Source organism: Cyprinodon variegatus, unplaced genomic scaffold (genome assembly GCF_000732505.1).
Source record: "Cyprinodon variegatus isolate N-32 unplaced genomic scaffold, C_variegatus-1.0 Scaffold1042, whole genome shotgun sequence".
NCBI lineage: Eukaryota > Metazoa > Chordata > Actinopteri > Cyprinodontiformes > Cyprinodontidae > Cyprinodon > Cyprinodon variegatus.
Genome location: NW_015151495.1, coordinates 96,616 through 112,481, shown reverse-complemented (window position 1 = coordinate 112,481; position 15,866 = coordinate 96,616). Strand labels below are relative to the sequence as shown.

At 36.5% G+C, this 15,866-nt stretch overlaps 1 protein-coding gene across 2 annotated transcripts; it reads left to right on the top strand.

The window, feature by feature from the left end:
• The first annotated feature begins 6,016 nt into the window (after positions 1-6,016).
• Positions 6,017-14,754, top strand: rnf141 (ring finger protein 141). 2 transcript variants are annotated; one of them, XM_015399719.1, is made up of 6 exons: positions 6,017-6,111; positions 11,012-11,183; positions 12,712-12,820; positions 13,296-13,477; positions 13,771-13,878; positions 13,969-14,754. In XM_015399719.1, exons 2-6 carry the CDS (start codon positions 11,074-11,076, stop codon positions 14,117-14,119), a joined length of 660 nt encoding a protein of 219 aa, XP_015255205.1. In that variant the 5' UTR covers positions 6,017-6,111; positions 11,012-11,073; the 3' UTR covers positions 14,120-14,754. The 2 variants fall into 2 exon arrangements, with proteins under 2 accessions (XP_015255205.1, XP_015255204.1); XM_015399718.1 differs by having other exon boundaries at positions 6,023-6,114.
• Positions 14,755-15,866: the final 1,112 nt, after the last annotated feature.

Genomic DNA, 15,866 nt, shown 5'->3' with positions numbered 1-15,866 from the left:
AAAAAAAACATGCACATTGCCAATACTGTCTGCAATTTTTCAAGTCATTTTATCAATTTAGATTAGATAATCTTGGCCTCTTGAAGTTTACAACTTGGTTTGAAGGAAAGGTAATGTTTTTCAGAAATTGTTTTGATATTTTTTGTGCTTTGCTACCATCTGCTGGTTCATTAGGAAACTTACAACGAAATATTTGAAATCAATTTAATTGATAAATTATATAATTTATTCGATAATCTTATGCAAAACAGAATATGTAGCACATAAAACATGGTTTGTTTAATGTTGATCAATTAATCACAGTTAATCCGTTGCTGGATTAATTTAGAAACACTTATATATTATTGAAAATGAGAAAGAAAGTCTTTAACAAACCTCATAGGAATGAAAATTAGGGTCGTGCACCTCAGTCCAGGGAAAGAAAAAGGGCTCCTTCTCTAAATTAACTGTCAATGCAAAAACAAAATACCTTAATGATTGTAGCATTTTGTCATATTGCTTTCATTTATTTTATATAAAGGAAGCAAACAAAGTACTGCTTGGTTTCAGGTTATATACCACAGTTTCTTTTTGGCCTTTCAAAATAAAAATCTGAATAACATTGATTATTTTAGGGCAACAGTGGCATTGGATGCAGGGGTTTTCCCTACTCCGGCTGTTGCTGTTGTGTCCTTAGGCAAGAAATTTCACCTGCATTACCTACTGATGGTGGTCAGAGGGCCCGGTGGCACCAGTGTACGGCAGCCTCGCTTCTCTTAGGGAACCTCAGGGCAGCTGCGGCTACAATGCAGCTCACCACCAACAATGTGCAAACTTGAAAAAGCACTATAGAAGTACAGGCCATTTAGCATTTCACCTTCTGATTGCCTTTAAATCAAGCCCCCATTAACCAGTCTGTCATGCTGTATAGGTCCTGCATGATTTGCTTTAACAGAAATTCCAGAAAGCTCACATACAGTATGAGGCCTTAACAATCAGCTGGATCAAAGACTACCTGATAAATGAATATATAGTGTCTTTAGTCAGAGGTTTCCCCAGATATGTATACTGTAAGGTAGACTTTTTATTTATTTATTTATTCCTTTATTTAACCAGGAAAAGTCCCATTGAGATTAAGAATCTCTTTTTCAAGGGAGTCCTAACCAAGACAGCGGCAAAAGAATACATTACAAATTACATTACAGTTTACAATTAAATCTATCTATAATCAGAAATTCATAAAACAGTTACAAACCATAGATCTCAATTCCAAACCTTTGAGCAATCGTTTAAAATGTCTGATTGGAATCAAATCCTTCAACTTCCAGTCTTTCTGAAGATTGTTTCATGCTGTGGGGGCAGGTGTGCTGAAAAGCTGTCTTTCCAGCTTCAGTGCGGACACTAGGTACAGACAGAAGCAAAGACTCTTGAGAACGTAGACAATACAGTCCAGCTGCTCTTGGTTGAATGTACTCACAGAGGTATGAGGGGAGCAGACGGAGAATACCCTTATAAATCATCATATACTGTACCAGTGAGTGAGTCTACGAGTCTCTAATGCTGGCCAGCCCACACGTATGTAAAGTTCACAGTGGTGTGTGCGAGGCTTACAGTTTGTGATTAATCGTAGGGAGGCATGGTAAACTGAGTCTAAAATTTTTATCCTCTCTGTAAGTATGGAATTGATGAAAATATCGACATTCTCCCTTCTTTTGTGAGATGCTGATAGTTCGGAAAAAATACATTTACCAGAGACTAGGTTTAGGGCCATTTTGTTACTGAAAAAAAAGTATAAAACAAAACCAATAATCATAAAATAAAATAACATAACATAAGACTATATTTCCTTGTTAGATGTATTACGTGAGCTATGAAGATAAAGAGCTGCTTTCAGCTCTAGAGCTGCAAGTCGCAGCCCAATGATGTAATAGAGGAAAACTGTGATCCTATCTTAATATGGCTGAAGCTACATGTCAAGCACATCACATTTTCAAATAATTGTATAAAAGAATGAACTATTGAGGTAAAAACATTTAATTTTCAATTCCATTCAGTTTATTTATATATTATACATTTTACAGAGACAATTCACCCAGATCATACACTCAGATTGGTTCAAGGTTTTCTTTCTAAGGAAAACCAGCTGATTGCATTAACTCTGTGCCTTGAAACCAATCCCTCACACTAAGCATGTTTGTAGCGACAGTGGAGAGGAAAATTCCCTTTTAACAGGAGAAAACCTCCAGCAGAACCAGTCTCGGTATGAGCCGCCATCTGCTGAGGCTGACTACGGTTCAAGGAGACAGAAGAAGACATACAGAAAGAAGCAGGGATACAAAAGGCAACTGTCAACCAGCTCCACAGGTGGCCACTCCCTGTCCAGTAAACACACAGCTGGGCAGATGAGCTCAAAGACTGCTCCCATGTTAGAGGATGAAGAGAGCACATCCAGTTAGTCACAGTCAGAGAAACAGGACTACACTGAAAAACAGGCAGATCTCCAACATCTATAATCAAAGGTATTGATGGCAGCAGCACAGCTGATATTTCTCTCCAGGATGGAGAGCAGAGAGAGCATAACATCAGAGATTGAACCAACAGATTCTGCAGAGTGGGGGAATAGAGATAGAATGAAGAAGAATGTTGAAATAGGGGTCCCTATGTCCTTCAGCAGTCTAAGCCTATAGCAGCATAACTATAGAGATAGCTCAGGATAACCTCAGCCACACTAACTATAAGCTTTATCAAAAAGAAAAGTTTTAAGCCTTCCCTTAAAAGTAGACAGGGTCCTTATGTGAGCAACATAAGGAACGTTCATATCTCTGATATAAGATGGAGCTTGGCCATTTAAGGCTTTATCTGTGAGAAGGAGGATTTTAAATTCCATTCTGGATTTTACAGGAAGCCAATGAAGAGAAGCTAGGATAGGAGAGATATGATCTCTCTTTTTCATTTTCATCAGAACTCTGGCTGCAGCCTTTTGGATCTAAATGCTTTTAACTGCACTTTGTGGACTTCCTGATGATAAAGAATTACAATAGTCCAGCCTTGAAGTAACAAATGCATGGACTAGTTTCTCCGCATCACCCCTGGACAGAATATTTCTGTAATTTTTGCAATCAGCTGTCATTTTGAACTCCCCTGTTTCCTACGAAGTAACTCTTCAGGCTTCATAGAATATTTTCATAACTTTTGTGATTATGTGTCAACTTACAACTGGTTGAATAACACCTGTCTAGGCCCGAGGGGGTCTGTATCGCTTTTACCAGCACTAATTTGCCTTCATGTGGTATTTATGGCAAATACCAAAAGCCGACATGAAAGTAGGCCATTGAACACCCACTTATGTCGTTATTCCACTTGGAAAGCTTAGAAAATTCTATGATGCTATGATGAGGGAATCTTTGACCTTTCAAGATTGCGGAGTGCATTAAAACAATTGTGCATGATAATTACTGCATTGTTAAGTGTTTCCCCCTGTTGTGTTTGCAGCTTACACAATCCTATTGACACACACACACACACACACACACACACACACAAACACACACACACACACACATATATATATATATATATTTTAAATATATCACCATTTAAACTCATGTCCCTTTTGAAATGACTTTTTTTGTTTAATTTAACAGATGCTCACTAGAAGTCAGTTCATGCATTTGATGAATCCTCTTCTTCCTGTAGCAGTTGAATTAGGAAGTCTGTCTTGCCCAAGTAGCAGGTCAGTATAATCTTTGGATCCAACATGTTTCTCTTCTCTATCACAACAAAAGCACTTGAACACAACGCGCTATTCATTTCCACTTTACAAGTGGAAAGGATATTTATCAGATGACATGAAGACAGCAGAAACCTTGAGGAGGGTGGCAGTAACCCTGCCACAAACAAATGTGCACTTCCCCTTTTTGTCCACTGGGAGGAGCCAAAATGGAAAACTGAAAGCTCTTATGACCTGCTATAAGTGGACATGGTTTCAATGTCACAAAACTTGAAGAAAAGATAATCAATGGGTATGACTATACTACTAAAACATGTACAACAGGGTTTATTTAGAGGCAACTTCTGAAAATATATTTTTAATTTTTACTAAACAATTTCAAAATTACAAAATAGGTATATGTAAACATAAAATGTCAATCTAAGAAGCTAATAGGCAAATACAAGAAGAAAAAAAAGGCATGAAAAGCACAAAACATAAACAAAGTTTGGGTATCGAGGAAGACTATAATAATAATTAACAAAAGCTGTAATGTTGATGATGATAACCGAATTTATTGGGAAAAAAATACAGAAGTCATACTGTACAGGTACCACAGCATATTAGGGCCATTCAAACAAAATTAGAAGTAAAATTTTTGAGTTCAAGCATAATTACGAGAATGAACACGCAAATTTAAAAACACCCGAATTAACGAGATTATAAACATGCGCATTTATGAGGAAACAAGTTGCAAATGTACAACAATAAATAGGCATATTTAAAAGAACAAAACATTTACATGTTGGAGATTATAAAGATGCCAATTTAGAGGGATAAATTTAAAAATGTACTAGAATAAAACTAAAATTTGCACATTTATCAGATTCTAAGCATACAAATTTACGATTATAAGAATGCACATTTAGAAGAAAAATGTAGAGAATTTATGAGAGTAAATGCCGAAATTTAGGGGAAAAAGCATAAATACTTACAAGATTATAAACATGCAAATTTATTGTATCATTATTTTTACTTTAAACTTACATGAGGATGCCATTGTACCGTCTCATTTTATCGCTAAAACTTCCTTGTTAATAATGTATTTGCATGAGCTTTATGTAGCATAAGTGTATTATCTTTAGGGCTAAAACAATTAATCGGATTAATCCTGATTAATCGATTATTGAAATAATCCTCCAATAAATTACTTATCAATTGATCGCTTACTGGAGTATAGAGACTCTAAAACATGCCATTAGCTGACAGAGCGACCCACTTAGAGCAGCAATTATTGTAACACAAAATATATAAACATTTTGGATTTAGGATGAAAATATTTTCCTTCTGTCAATATGCTGTACAGAAAGTAGACAAGTTTTTGTTTTTCACCTGGTTTAATTTAGTAAGACAAAGTATTTAAGTAATCTTTTGCTATTCGATCATTAATCGATTAGTCGGAAAAAAAAAAAATCGATTGATCGATTTCTAAATTAATCTTTGGTTGCAGCCCTAATTACAATCTTGCATTGTTCCGTAAATGTACATGTTTAAACCTTGCAAATTGGCTACCATTTTCTCCTAAATTGGTGTGTTTCTTTCCTCATTAATTTGTTACTTTTCTTCTTATATTTGTATGTTTTAATTTGGGTTTTTATGTTTGTAAAAATGTAACTTTAATCTAAAAATTTCTTTTTTTTTATCATCTTTGAATAGTCCTAACACGCCGTCCTGTAGACATACTGGGGCCCATGTCATATATGGTGCTTATATTTCTGAAAGCTTTTTTCAAGAATGCTTTTTTTTTTTTTATGATCTTTATTTACACAGAGTACAAATAAGTAAGGCAATAGCAACAGTACAAATCTGTAGAAGGCATAGTAGAGGCAGATTTCAAAATGGAAGTAAAAGGAATTATTGATAAGGAACAAAAAATAAAAGGAATTGCTGATAATAATAAAATAATTATTAACAACAGGGGGCTTCATGTTAGGTAAACCCATCAGTATTTCAGTCAGGTATTCATATGATTCGATACATTTAAGAGATTTCAAATAAAACTTGAATTCATATAAACACTACCTTAAATTATTATTTCAACACTCTTTGTTTATGAATAATTTTGCTAAAGACAGAATTAGGTTATATCAGAGTTCTATTGTTTTGTTTTTTAATATTATTCCAAAAGTCGCCATCTCTCTAGAAATAAATCCAAAAAATTCAATTTTTTATTTAATCCATGTTTCTAATGTAGGAATCTAAACAGGAATCCCCCCAATCTCTAGCAAGACGCATCTGGATGACGTCTAACGAGGTCATGACGGCATTGAGCTGCGCCGCGGAGTGTTGTTATGGTTTGGTTTGTCAGAGCAGATTCTTTCAGCCAAGCAACAACGGAGGATTGCACTTTTGGAGTTTAAAAGGTGGTGAGTTTAACAGACTTTATTTTCCCTTTGGTAACTTTCCTCCTAATGAAGATGCAGCTTTTATATTTCTATCATGCAGACATCTCGGTTCCGGCCGGTTCCTTACATATCAGAGCTACTGCTGCTTCTAGCTAGCTGATAGCTTATCAAGAAAACTTTGAATTTGAACTGAAACACAAAACGTCAGTTAGATACAGTTACATCCGATCGGTCCGTCATAATATTGATTCATTCCAGAAAATAGTTTATATTTGATAAAAAATATGATAACTTTAATCTTAGCAAACAGTAAAAATTAAAGGATATTATTAAACCTTAGATGTGTTTAAACCTAAGCTTTTTCTTCCCCATTCTTTCCTGAGAAGAGATCACTCGGTAGAAACTGTTTAAATAACGCTTCATAATGGTTAGGGCTGCAACTAACGATTATTTTGCAAATCTATTAATCTGTTGATTCTTTTTTAGATTAATAATTAGATCGCCAAAGATTCTTTGCGAAATCAAACCAGGTGAAACTTTTCCACATGAAAATATTTCTTTTTTTATTTTAAATGCAAAGTGCTTATATATTATTTTGCAAGTTTGGTATAATTACTGTTCTATACGGGTTGTTCTGTCAGCTAAAGCCATGTTTGAAGTCTCTTTACTCCATTTAACGATTAATTGATTGCTAAATTAGTTGTTGATTTCAATAATCGATTTCAATAAACAATTAATCCGATTAATTTCATCCCTATTACATGTATTAGATAACCATGAGTCATGACAGCAGATTTTACATAAGTTGTAATCTTATTCAGACCAGAGAAACTGCTTTCTCGCTTCCTCCTGAAGTCTGCCTCAATCAAAGTTCAAGAAGCATTTAATACAACCCCAGTATGCCACATCATCACATCATTACATCATACATGTTTATAAATGTGGGGACACCTCTGGCTCCAGCCATATCAAAATAAGACCCTGTTCTTAGATCAAGGACATTCCAAATTCTCCATTAGAATCATCCACTCCGTCTGTATGCTCTCATTTTATTTCCAAATCTCTGTTCTCTACATAATGAACATGATAACAGAATATCCTGACCAAAGAACTGCCCTAATTGGATAAACTGCTTGGAAAAACGTTAGTTTAGACACTTGACAGGCAGGTATTATTAGGATTTAAAAGACTTGTGCATAACCAATCAAAATAATCCTAACAAGGTAAAAACAACACAGGTAATCTTTTTTAAGGCCATTGTCAATACCCACTATTTTGATATCAGTCAGACTGATTCCCAGTTTATGCTGATAATTGTTATGGGAGGATTTTTTTAGGCCAATATTCGCCTTCTGCTGCTGCCCCCCACTGATCATATGGTCTATGTTTTATTTGAATTCTCACTGGCCAGTTGCATGCAAGAACCTCAGCACCGTTTTAGCTACCGTATTAATATCGAACAGGACCCATCAGAAAAAGAAGAGGAAAAAAAACACAGGGGGAGTATCTAGGACAACTCATTAGAACGTGTATCAAGTTATATTTAGTTAGTTTAACTTGATCCTGACGACCAGATAAGATAATACTGCTGTTGTTAACCATTGGTTGGCAAATAAAGTAGTCTAAACTAAAATATGTTTATTATCTCCTTATTTTTATGACAGAAAAAATACAGATGACAGACATTACTTTTACAAACTATTTTTATTTAAATAATCTCTTCTGCCAGGTGATCTTAAGTTAAAGGAAAAGGAGATGTGCGGTGTGAAATGTGCATGTTAAACAATCACATTTTAAAACAAGCAATGAAAATATAACACATAAATACATATAAATACATATATGTCATTGTAATATACATATAAATGTATATTACAATGACATAGTTTATCAGTTAAGAACCACTCTGAGCTATGGGAGCCCATGGAGTGGATTGGTGGGGGGGTGGGGAATTCAGATTTTCCAATAATTTGTCTGATCGAGAAGGAACTAGAAATGTAAACGATGAAAGAGAATTCAGTAAAATTATATAAAAAAAAAAGAATCCCTGAGAGAAAAACTGAGAATTGAAAACTTGGTTGTTTGAAAGAATAACCTAACCCTACTTGCTTAATAACTGGAGGTCTGCCGATCCACGATGTTTATCTTAATAGTGAATAAAAAATATCACTCATCCAACAGCATCTATAAAAAAACGTTCAGGACTGAAACGATGACTCAGATTACCCATAATTCATCAATTATTGCAAACTAACCTGGTAAACAAATGGTATTATTCAGAGAGTAAAGGTTCATAGACCTACCTACAGGAGTTATCACGACAAAACTATAAACATAAAATCTATTCTTTATAAATGCATATATATATATATATATATATATATATGTTATTAAATGTGTATTTTTTTGCTTGTTTTTGCCATTTTTAATTCATTTAAATTGTGCAAAGGTTTTGTTTCTATATATATTTCAAATGATTGTTTATTTGAAATGTTAATAATTGGTGATGATCTTGTTTTCGATAATTTAATTAATGGCAAAAAAATAATCAATATAATAATAAATTACTAAAAAGCCCTAGTCAAATATTTATTTTTTGCATATATCTTTAAACTTCATTCCCCTTCCATACATTTAGCCATGTCTTTCTGTCCTGTCATTGCAAACTATAACCGTGAAAGTCTGAATGTGGGACAGTCTGTATCTGGTTCCTCTGAGAAATTAAATACACACACTGATAATAGGATGATGATATATTCTAAGGTTATTGTGCAACCCTGGTTTACTAGACACGGAGGTATGGGTGTTTTCATGTCTTGAATGATTTTATTTCACCACAGTCAAGATGCTATTGCAGCAAACCACAGTATCACGTGATGACATCACAGCAGTCACACACATCCATAATCGTGTTTGAGCTTTCAGTGGTGTAAAAATGTGTTTCCCCTTTTTCTGTTTTTCTTTTTGCATGGTTGTGACATTTAACTACTTCAGGACATAAAACTGATTTAAATTTTAGCCAAAGGCAAAATAAGTTCAAACAAAAAACAGTTTTAAATGAAGGTTTTTGTTATTTAGTAAAGGAAAAAATCAAACCCATGTTGTTCTCTTTAATAAGTGGTTGGGCGACTCTTAGCAGCTTCAATGTGTTAGTTAAGTGTTTTGGAATAACTTGCAGCGCTGTGAAGGAACTTTGGCCCACTTGTGTATGTATGGAGGGAATTTTATTGTATTATTGTTGCAAGCAAAGGATACATTTTGTATTCCAAAGATTTTTAAAAGCATTCCACTTGACTTTGTCTTCAAGTTTTAAAAAATTCGCTTCCCATCCATGAAGCTTTTTCAATTAAAAAGTCAGAAATAGCGTTGAGTTCGAAGCTTTAGTCCACCAAAGCCTGGATGACTGAGAATCTTCACCAGCGTATAACACATTTTATACATTGGAATAAAAAAAAAAAAAAAAAGGGGCATCCAGAATTGGAATGTTGAAAAAATATGTTTATATAAAAAAGGTTATGAGATCAATTTAGGTGTTTTCTCAGATTTATTTTTAAAATATATTCTCTTTTCATTTTTCATTTTTTCAATTTTTTGTTCAGATCTAATTTTAGGGATTTAAAGAGTGCTTCAATAATCACATTCTCCTCACTAGGGCTGGCCATTTAATGATATTTGCAATATAATCGCAGTTTAACAGAGAGATAGGGGGTTGCAGCTAGCACATAGATCCATTCATGCAAGTAGAAGTAAGAACTTTTTCACATAATAGACTAAAATTCAGCAATAATGGACTCTTGGCAAGTAAAATTTCAAAAACTGAAACTCCAAGCTTGTTGGTGCAAAGGAAAATAAAATAATTGTAATTTCGATTAAAAATAATCGCAATTTCAATTTTTGGCAAAATCTGTCAACCCTTCTCCTCACTTCAAGCTGATTACAAAATCTAGTCTGACACACACTTTGCTAACATTAGCAAAGTCCATCCAGACCAATAGAAATGAGTCTTTGCTCCTAACGGAAAGCACGCCCCTAGAAATAAACGTGATCTAGAAAATTCAATATGTGAATTTAAATTCAGTCTGAAAAAAAGAGCAATTTGAAAAAAATAAAGTGTGAAAAAAACAGGAAAAAATTCAATATTAATTTTATTTTGAAATACAATAATAAAAATAAAATAATATATTTAAGACAAGAGAAAAGTTACTGTTCAGGCCTTTTTTTGACCGTTTTTTGTCAGCCACTCTGCGAAGGTTCCCCACTGTTCCCACCAATAGTAAATCCTGGCTCTCACTGTGCTTTGCTGGAGTCCTCAAAGCTTTAGAAATAGCTTTGCAATTCAGTGTGAACGCCTTCCCAGGCTGATTGATTCAATGTCTTTCTTTCTCATTGGTTCCTGAGTTTCTTTGATCTTGCATTTGAGAATCTTCTAGAGTGCCTCATTTTACTACACAGCTCCTATTCAAGTGATTTCTTATTTTAGAACAGGTGTGGTTGTAATCACTCCTGGGCGCGGACAGAGAAAACAAACTCAGCTGTTATAAATGCAATTATGTTTCAACAACAGAGGCATCACTTTTTGACACAGATTTGGATTTTCTTTGCTCTCTTCATTATATAAAAATGATTTTAAAACTGCATTTTGATCATTTGTGTTGAATAAATTATAAATGCAGATATTTATATAATGTATATGTATTAAAGTGCAAATGTAAAAAAAAAAAAAGAAATCAGGTTAGAGGTAAACACTTTTTCACTTACACTGTGTTCAGTTCTGGAGTCATTATGCTTATCAGACACAGGAGGAAATTAGACTATTTCTGCACGATAACTTTGGTTTAAGAACTATTAGAAGAGGCACATTTTAGCATTTTTAAAACTTTCTTTAGATCCAAATATAATACATTCACTTTCCCAACAGGAGCTGCAGAACCGAACAAAGAGCTGCCCTCTTCTGGACAGTAAGCCGCTGCTGCCTCCAGGATGGGCCAGCAGATCTCAGGTCAGCTGGTGAAACATGCTGGACTGGTCCGGGAAAGTGGTAACCTATCTTACGAGGAGTTCCTGGCTAGAGTGGCAGAACTTAATGACGTGTAAGTCCGAAAATATAACTTTTTCATCCATCCATCAATTTTCTCCCTCTTTATCTGGGGACGGGTCGCGGAGCCAGCAGTCTAAGCAGAGAGGCCCAGGCTTCCCCATCCACACACACTTCCTCCAGCTGCTCTGGGGGGACCCCAAGGTGACACCAGGCCAGCTCAGAGACATAGGCTACGTTCACACTGCAGGGTTTGATGCTCAATTCTGATTTTTTTGCGTTGCCGTTCACATTTACAAATATATGCGACTTGTATGTGATCCCCTGTGTGAACTGCAGTCATACAACCTAAGTGTCCCACATGTGCAGTAGAGGACGCATTGATGTCACAAGCAAGCATGCTCTGTGTTTACGGAAGTTAACATGGATGGTAGTGCCGGAGAGCATCTAGCGATCTTTCCCAACCTATAAACACAATCTTTTTAGGATGGTTAAACATAAATACTGCTCTCTGCATCATCATCTGCCATGGTTATGGTTTCTGGCTGCTTCTTAGTGACCTTCGGTTACTAGTGACGTTCAGGTCAGATGAATGCGACCTGGCCGTTCAGACATAAGTCGCATTTGAAAAGATGAGATTCGTATCGGATTCAGGACAACATAGCCAAGTGGCCTGGGTCGCATTGGAAAAAAATCAGATCTGTGTTGTTCAGACAGCCATGAAAAGATCAGATCTGTGTTGTTCAGACAGCCATGAAAAGATCAGATCCAGGTCGCATGTGGGCAAAGAAAATCGGATTTCGGTCACTTCAGGCTGCAGTTTGAAAGTAGCCATAGTCCCTCCAGCTTGTCCTAGGCCTTCCGCCAGGCCTCCTCCTGATAGGACATGTCTGGAACACAAGGGGGGGGCGACCAGGAGGCATCCGGAACAGATGCCCGAGCCACCTCAGCTGGCTCCTTTCGACGTGGAGGAGCAACGACTCTACTCCAAGCCCCTCGAGGGTAACTGAGTTCCTCATCCAATCTCGAAGGGTAAGCCCAGCCACCCTGTGAAGGGAACAAATTTCGGCCGCTTGTATGAGATCTTGTCCTTTCGGTCATTACCCAGATCTCATGACCATAGGTGAGGAAGGGGGACATTGATCGATTGGTAAATTGAGAGCTTTGCCCCCCATCTCAGCTCCCTCTTCACCACGACAGTCTGATACACCGACCGCATCACTGCCGACGCCGGACCGATCCATCCATAGATCTCACACTCCATCTGTTCCTCACTCCTGAATGAGACCCCGAGATACTTGGACTCCTCCCTCCGCCTTCACTTTTTCTGTTCTAGTTTAAACCTTTGAAATTAGATTTCCAAAGAAAGAAATGAAGATTTTACTCCTGATGTTTCTTTTAATTTTTCAACTTTTTAATTTAGAACAATATCAAGTGCTAAAAGCGAAACAACCGTTGGTTTGTTTAACTCTTTGAGATTCTAAACTTGTTGTTCCGAGACTTTGTAGTTTAATTCCTGCCAAAGCAGCGGTAAAAACAAAGACACATCCGTTTGCTTGTTTAAGACTCTTCTCTCCCCTCAGGACGGCCAAGTTAGCTGCTGGGCAGCAGAATCACCTTCTGTTTGAAGTTCAGCCCAGCTCGGACGCCTCGGCCCTCTGGAAGGTTGCCGTCCGGATCCTCTGCACCAAGGTGACATGAAATGGAGCGTCTGTCTTCATTCCTTTTATCTGGTAGTTGACTGAGGAATATTTAGGAGTTAGGAAATTTCTTGGGTGACTTTCTATCACAGGTCCGCACTGGAATTCACTGAGCTCCTGAGAGCCACTTCAAAAGAGTCTGCATGACTAGGTGCTTCATTTTTATGCATCTGTGACCCTGGAAGTGATTAAAACTCCTGATTGCAATAATCTGGCAACAATAGTGAATTTGTAGCACTTGTAACATCAACCTTTGCTTAGAGATCTAGATTGGCAGTCCGTGGGATTAAATTCAGAACCTCTGCATTCCAAGTGCAATGCCCCAACCACTAGGCCGCCACTCCTCTGTTAGTTTCCCAACATTAAGAATCTCCACTTATCTCCTGGTTAACTTGAAGTTTTCTTTAAAATGAAGCCCTTTAGAGCTGCTGCTCTTCTGTGTCTTGATGGCTTTGGTCGTCTTTTAGATAAACAAGGAGAACGGCACCGTGGAGGCGTCACGCATCATGAACCTGTACCAGTTCATCCAGCTTTACCGTGACATCACTAGTCAGGCTGCCGAGGTGCTGTCTGCAGAAGGAGCCATCGAAGGTCCGTCTGAGCCGCTTCCCTCCACCGACTCCTGCCAGGCCAGCATGTGGATGGGGAGGTCAGTACACGGGGAGTGGCTCTTGCTTCCACTATTTCATAGTGAAATAAAGAGGAGGTGATTCACTTCTATTACATAACGGGAAAGATCAGATTTTTGGATTTAAATAGTTTCTAGGAGTGTCAGAGATTGAAGGCTCAGGTTTGAGAACGTTTCCATAATCTGCTTTTATGGAAAAGAAGCAGGAATAAAAATAGGAGAGGCTTCAGTTATTTTTATTTTCTCCATGTAAGGCTGCGCCCAGAGGCGCTCCATGCCTACAGGCTTTCCATGCCGTGTGTTGTTCTTTGCAGGGTGAAGCAGCTGACCGATCAGGAGGAGTGCTGCATCTGTATGGACGGAAAGGCCGACCTCATCCTGCCCTGTGCTCACAGCTTCTGTCAGAAATGCATCGATAAATGGTGAAGCTCCACTTCAAGCTGCATTTCGACCATCCAAACCCTTTCAGATTCACATAACCAAACTTTTTTTCCCCTCCCCTGCTTCCACAGGAGCGGGCAAAGCCGGAACTGCCCGATATGCCGCCTGCAGGTGACGGCTGCCAACGACTCCTGGGTGATGTCCGACTTCCCCTCTGAGGATGAAGTAGTTGGATACATCCTGAACCTGGCCGATGAGGCGGGTCACCCCCACAGGCCGTAACACACTGTGCTCTGAGCCAACAAAGTTTCATTTCTGAAGTTTATTTTTTTAATAAAATTCTTATTTTCAGAACATGTTCTTTGGTTGCAACAATAATGGAACACAAATCCCTCCATATTTCTAGAGATACGTCAGACAAAGGTATTTCTGTTCTCTGCAGTTGATGCACTTCAGAATTGGGGAGTCTAAAAACAGCATGAAAATTCCAAAATCTGAGGGAAAACTACTGAAAAGAAGTAAAATGATCTGCCTATGCAGCAATATGATTTCCTTAGACAAGATTTATGCTATTAATCTCACAGTGCGAAGATGGACACTTAGAATAATCTATTAGCTCATTAGAGCCAGTAAGTTATCACACACTTTAAAATCTATTTTTGTAATATTAAGAGCAGAGAAATTGTTGCGCGTTAACCCAAAAAGAATGGCATTCCTGCAAACTTCAAACAAGTACTGTGTTATGTTGGCTCAATCAGAAATGTAGAGCAAACAGCTTTAATAGTTTGGAGGAACGTTGGGTTTTTGCAGCACATTATGAAACAAAACAATGAAATAAACTTTCACTGCTCTTTATGACAGCTGAAAAAACTTATGTAAAAATCTAAAAAGGTGGGAAATTAATGAATATATATACATCCCCAGAGATGGGAAGTAACAAAGTACAAATACTTTGTTACTGTACTCAAGTAGATTTTTCTGATATTTTTACTTTACTTTACTACTTATTTTTATGGCGACTTTTTACTTCTACTCCTTAAATTTTTACACAAATATCTGTACTTTCTACTACTTACATTTTAAAAAATTGGCTCGTTACTTTAGTTTTGAATCATTTCAATGGAGTTACCGTTATTATTTTATACGTCATCAATACCAAATTCAATCTAATTGGATGGGAATCTACATTGCATTTGACGCACCACTACAAGATGAATCGACAGATTCGGCGGTATTCATTCACGGCAAATCATTGCAGCTTGGTGGCGGTGGCGTTAGCATAGTAGTATGGATGACGAGATGATTGAAAATGAACACAACGGAGATCTAGTCCTATTGGCAGACATCCATTTAAAATGTAGGCAACGGCATGAAAAAAGTGGTTTCTACTTTTACTTTTATACTTTAAGTAAATTTACAAGCCTGTACTTTGTTACTTTTACTTGAGTAAAGAAGTTTAATCAGTACTTCCACTTTTACCAGAGTATTTTTTAACACAAGTATCTGTTTTTTTACTCAAGTACGGAAAGTGAGTACTTTTGCCATCTCTGTACATCCCTTTATAAAACTTGAACATCTTGGCAAATATAACTTTGCCCACTCCACTGGTATTGCTCGATACAGGAGAAAAGAAACCCTCTCTGTCTATGGTGTGAATTTTGTTCCAAGCAAAGAACACATTTTGCTAATGGAAATTGGGATAAAAAAAAAAATACATACATATACATACACACACATATATATATATATATATATATATATATATATAATCCATAAATTAAACTATTAAAAAGTTGTAATGACATTTTTTTATGTTTTTTTTTTTACATTTTATTAAAAAATTGTTTTCTTTACAGATTTTATTTTTTCATAATTGTTTTCAAATTTAAGTTTTTTCGATTCACTTTTACAAATTTTATTTTTTTCAAATTGTATTTTACAGATCCCCTTCTCAATAAAAATACTCTATAATCTAGCAGAGCAATAGAAATGCATATTTGCATGTAATATGTAAAATGAAATTTGCAAA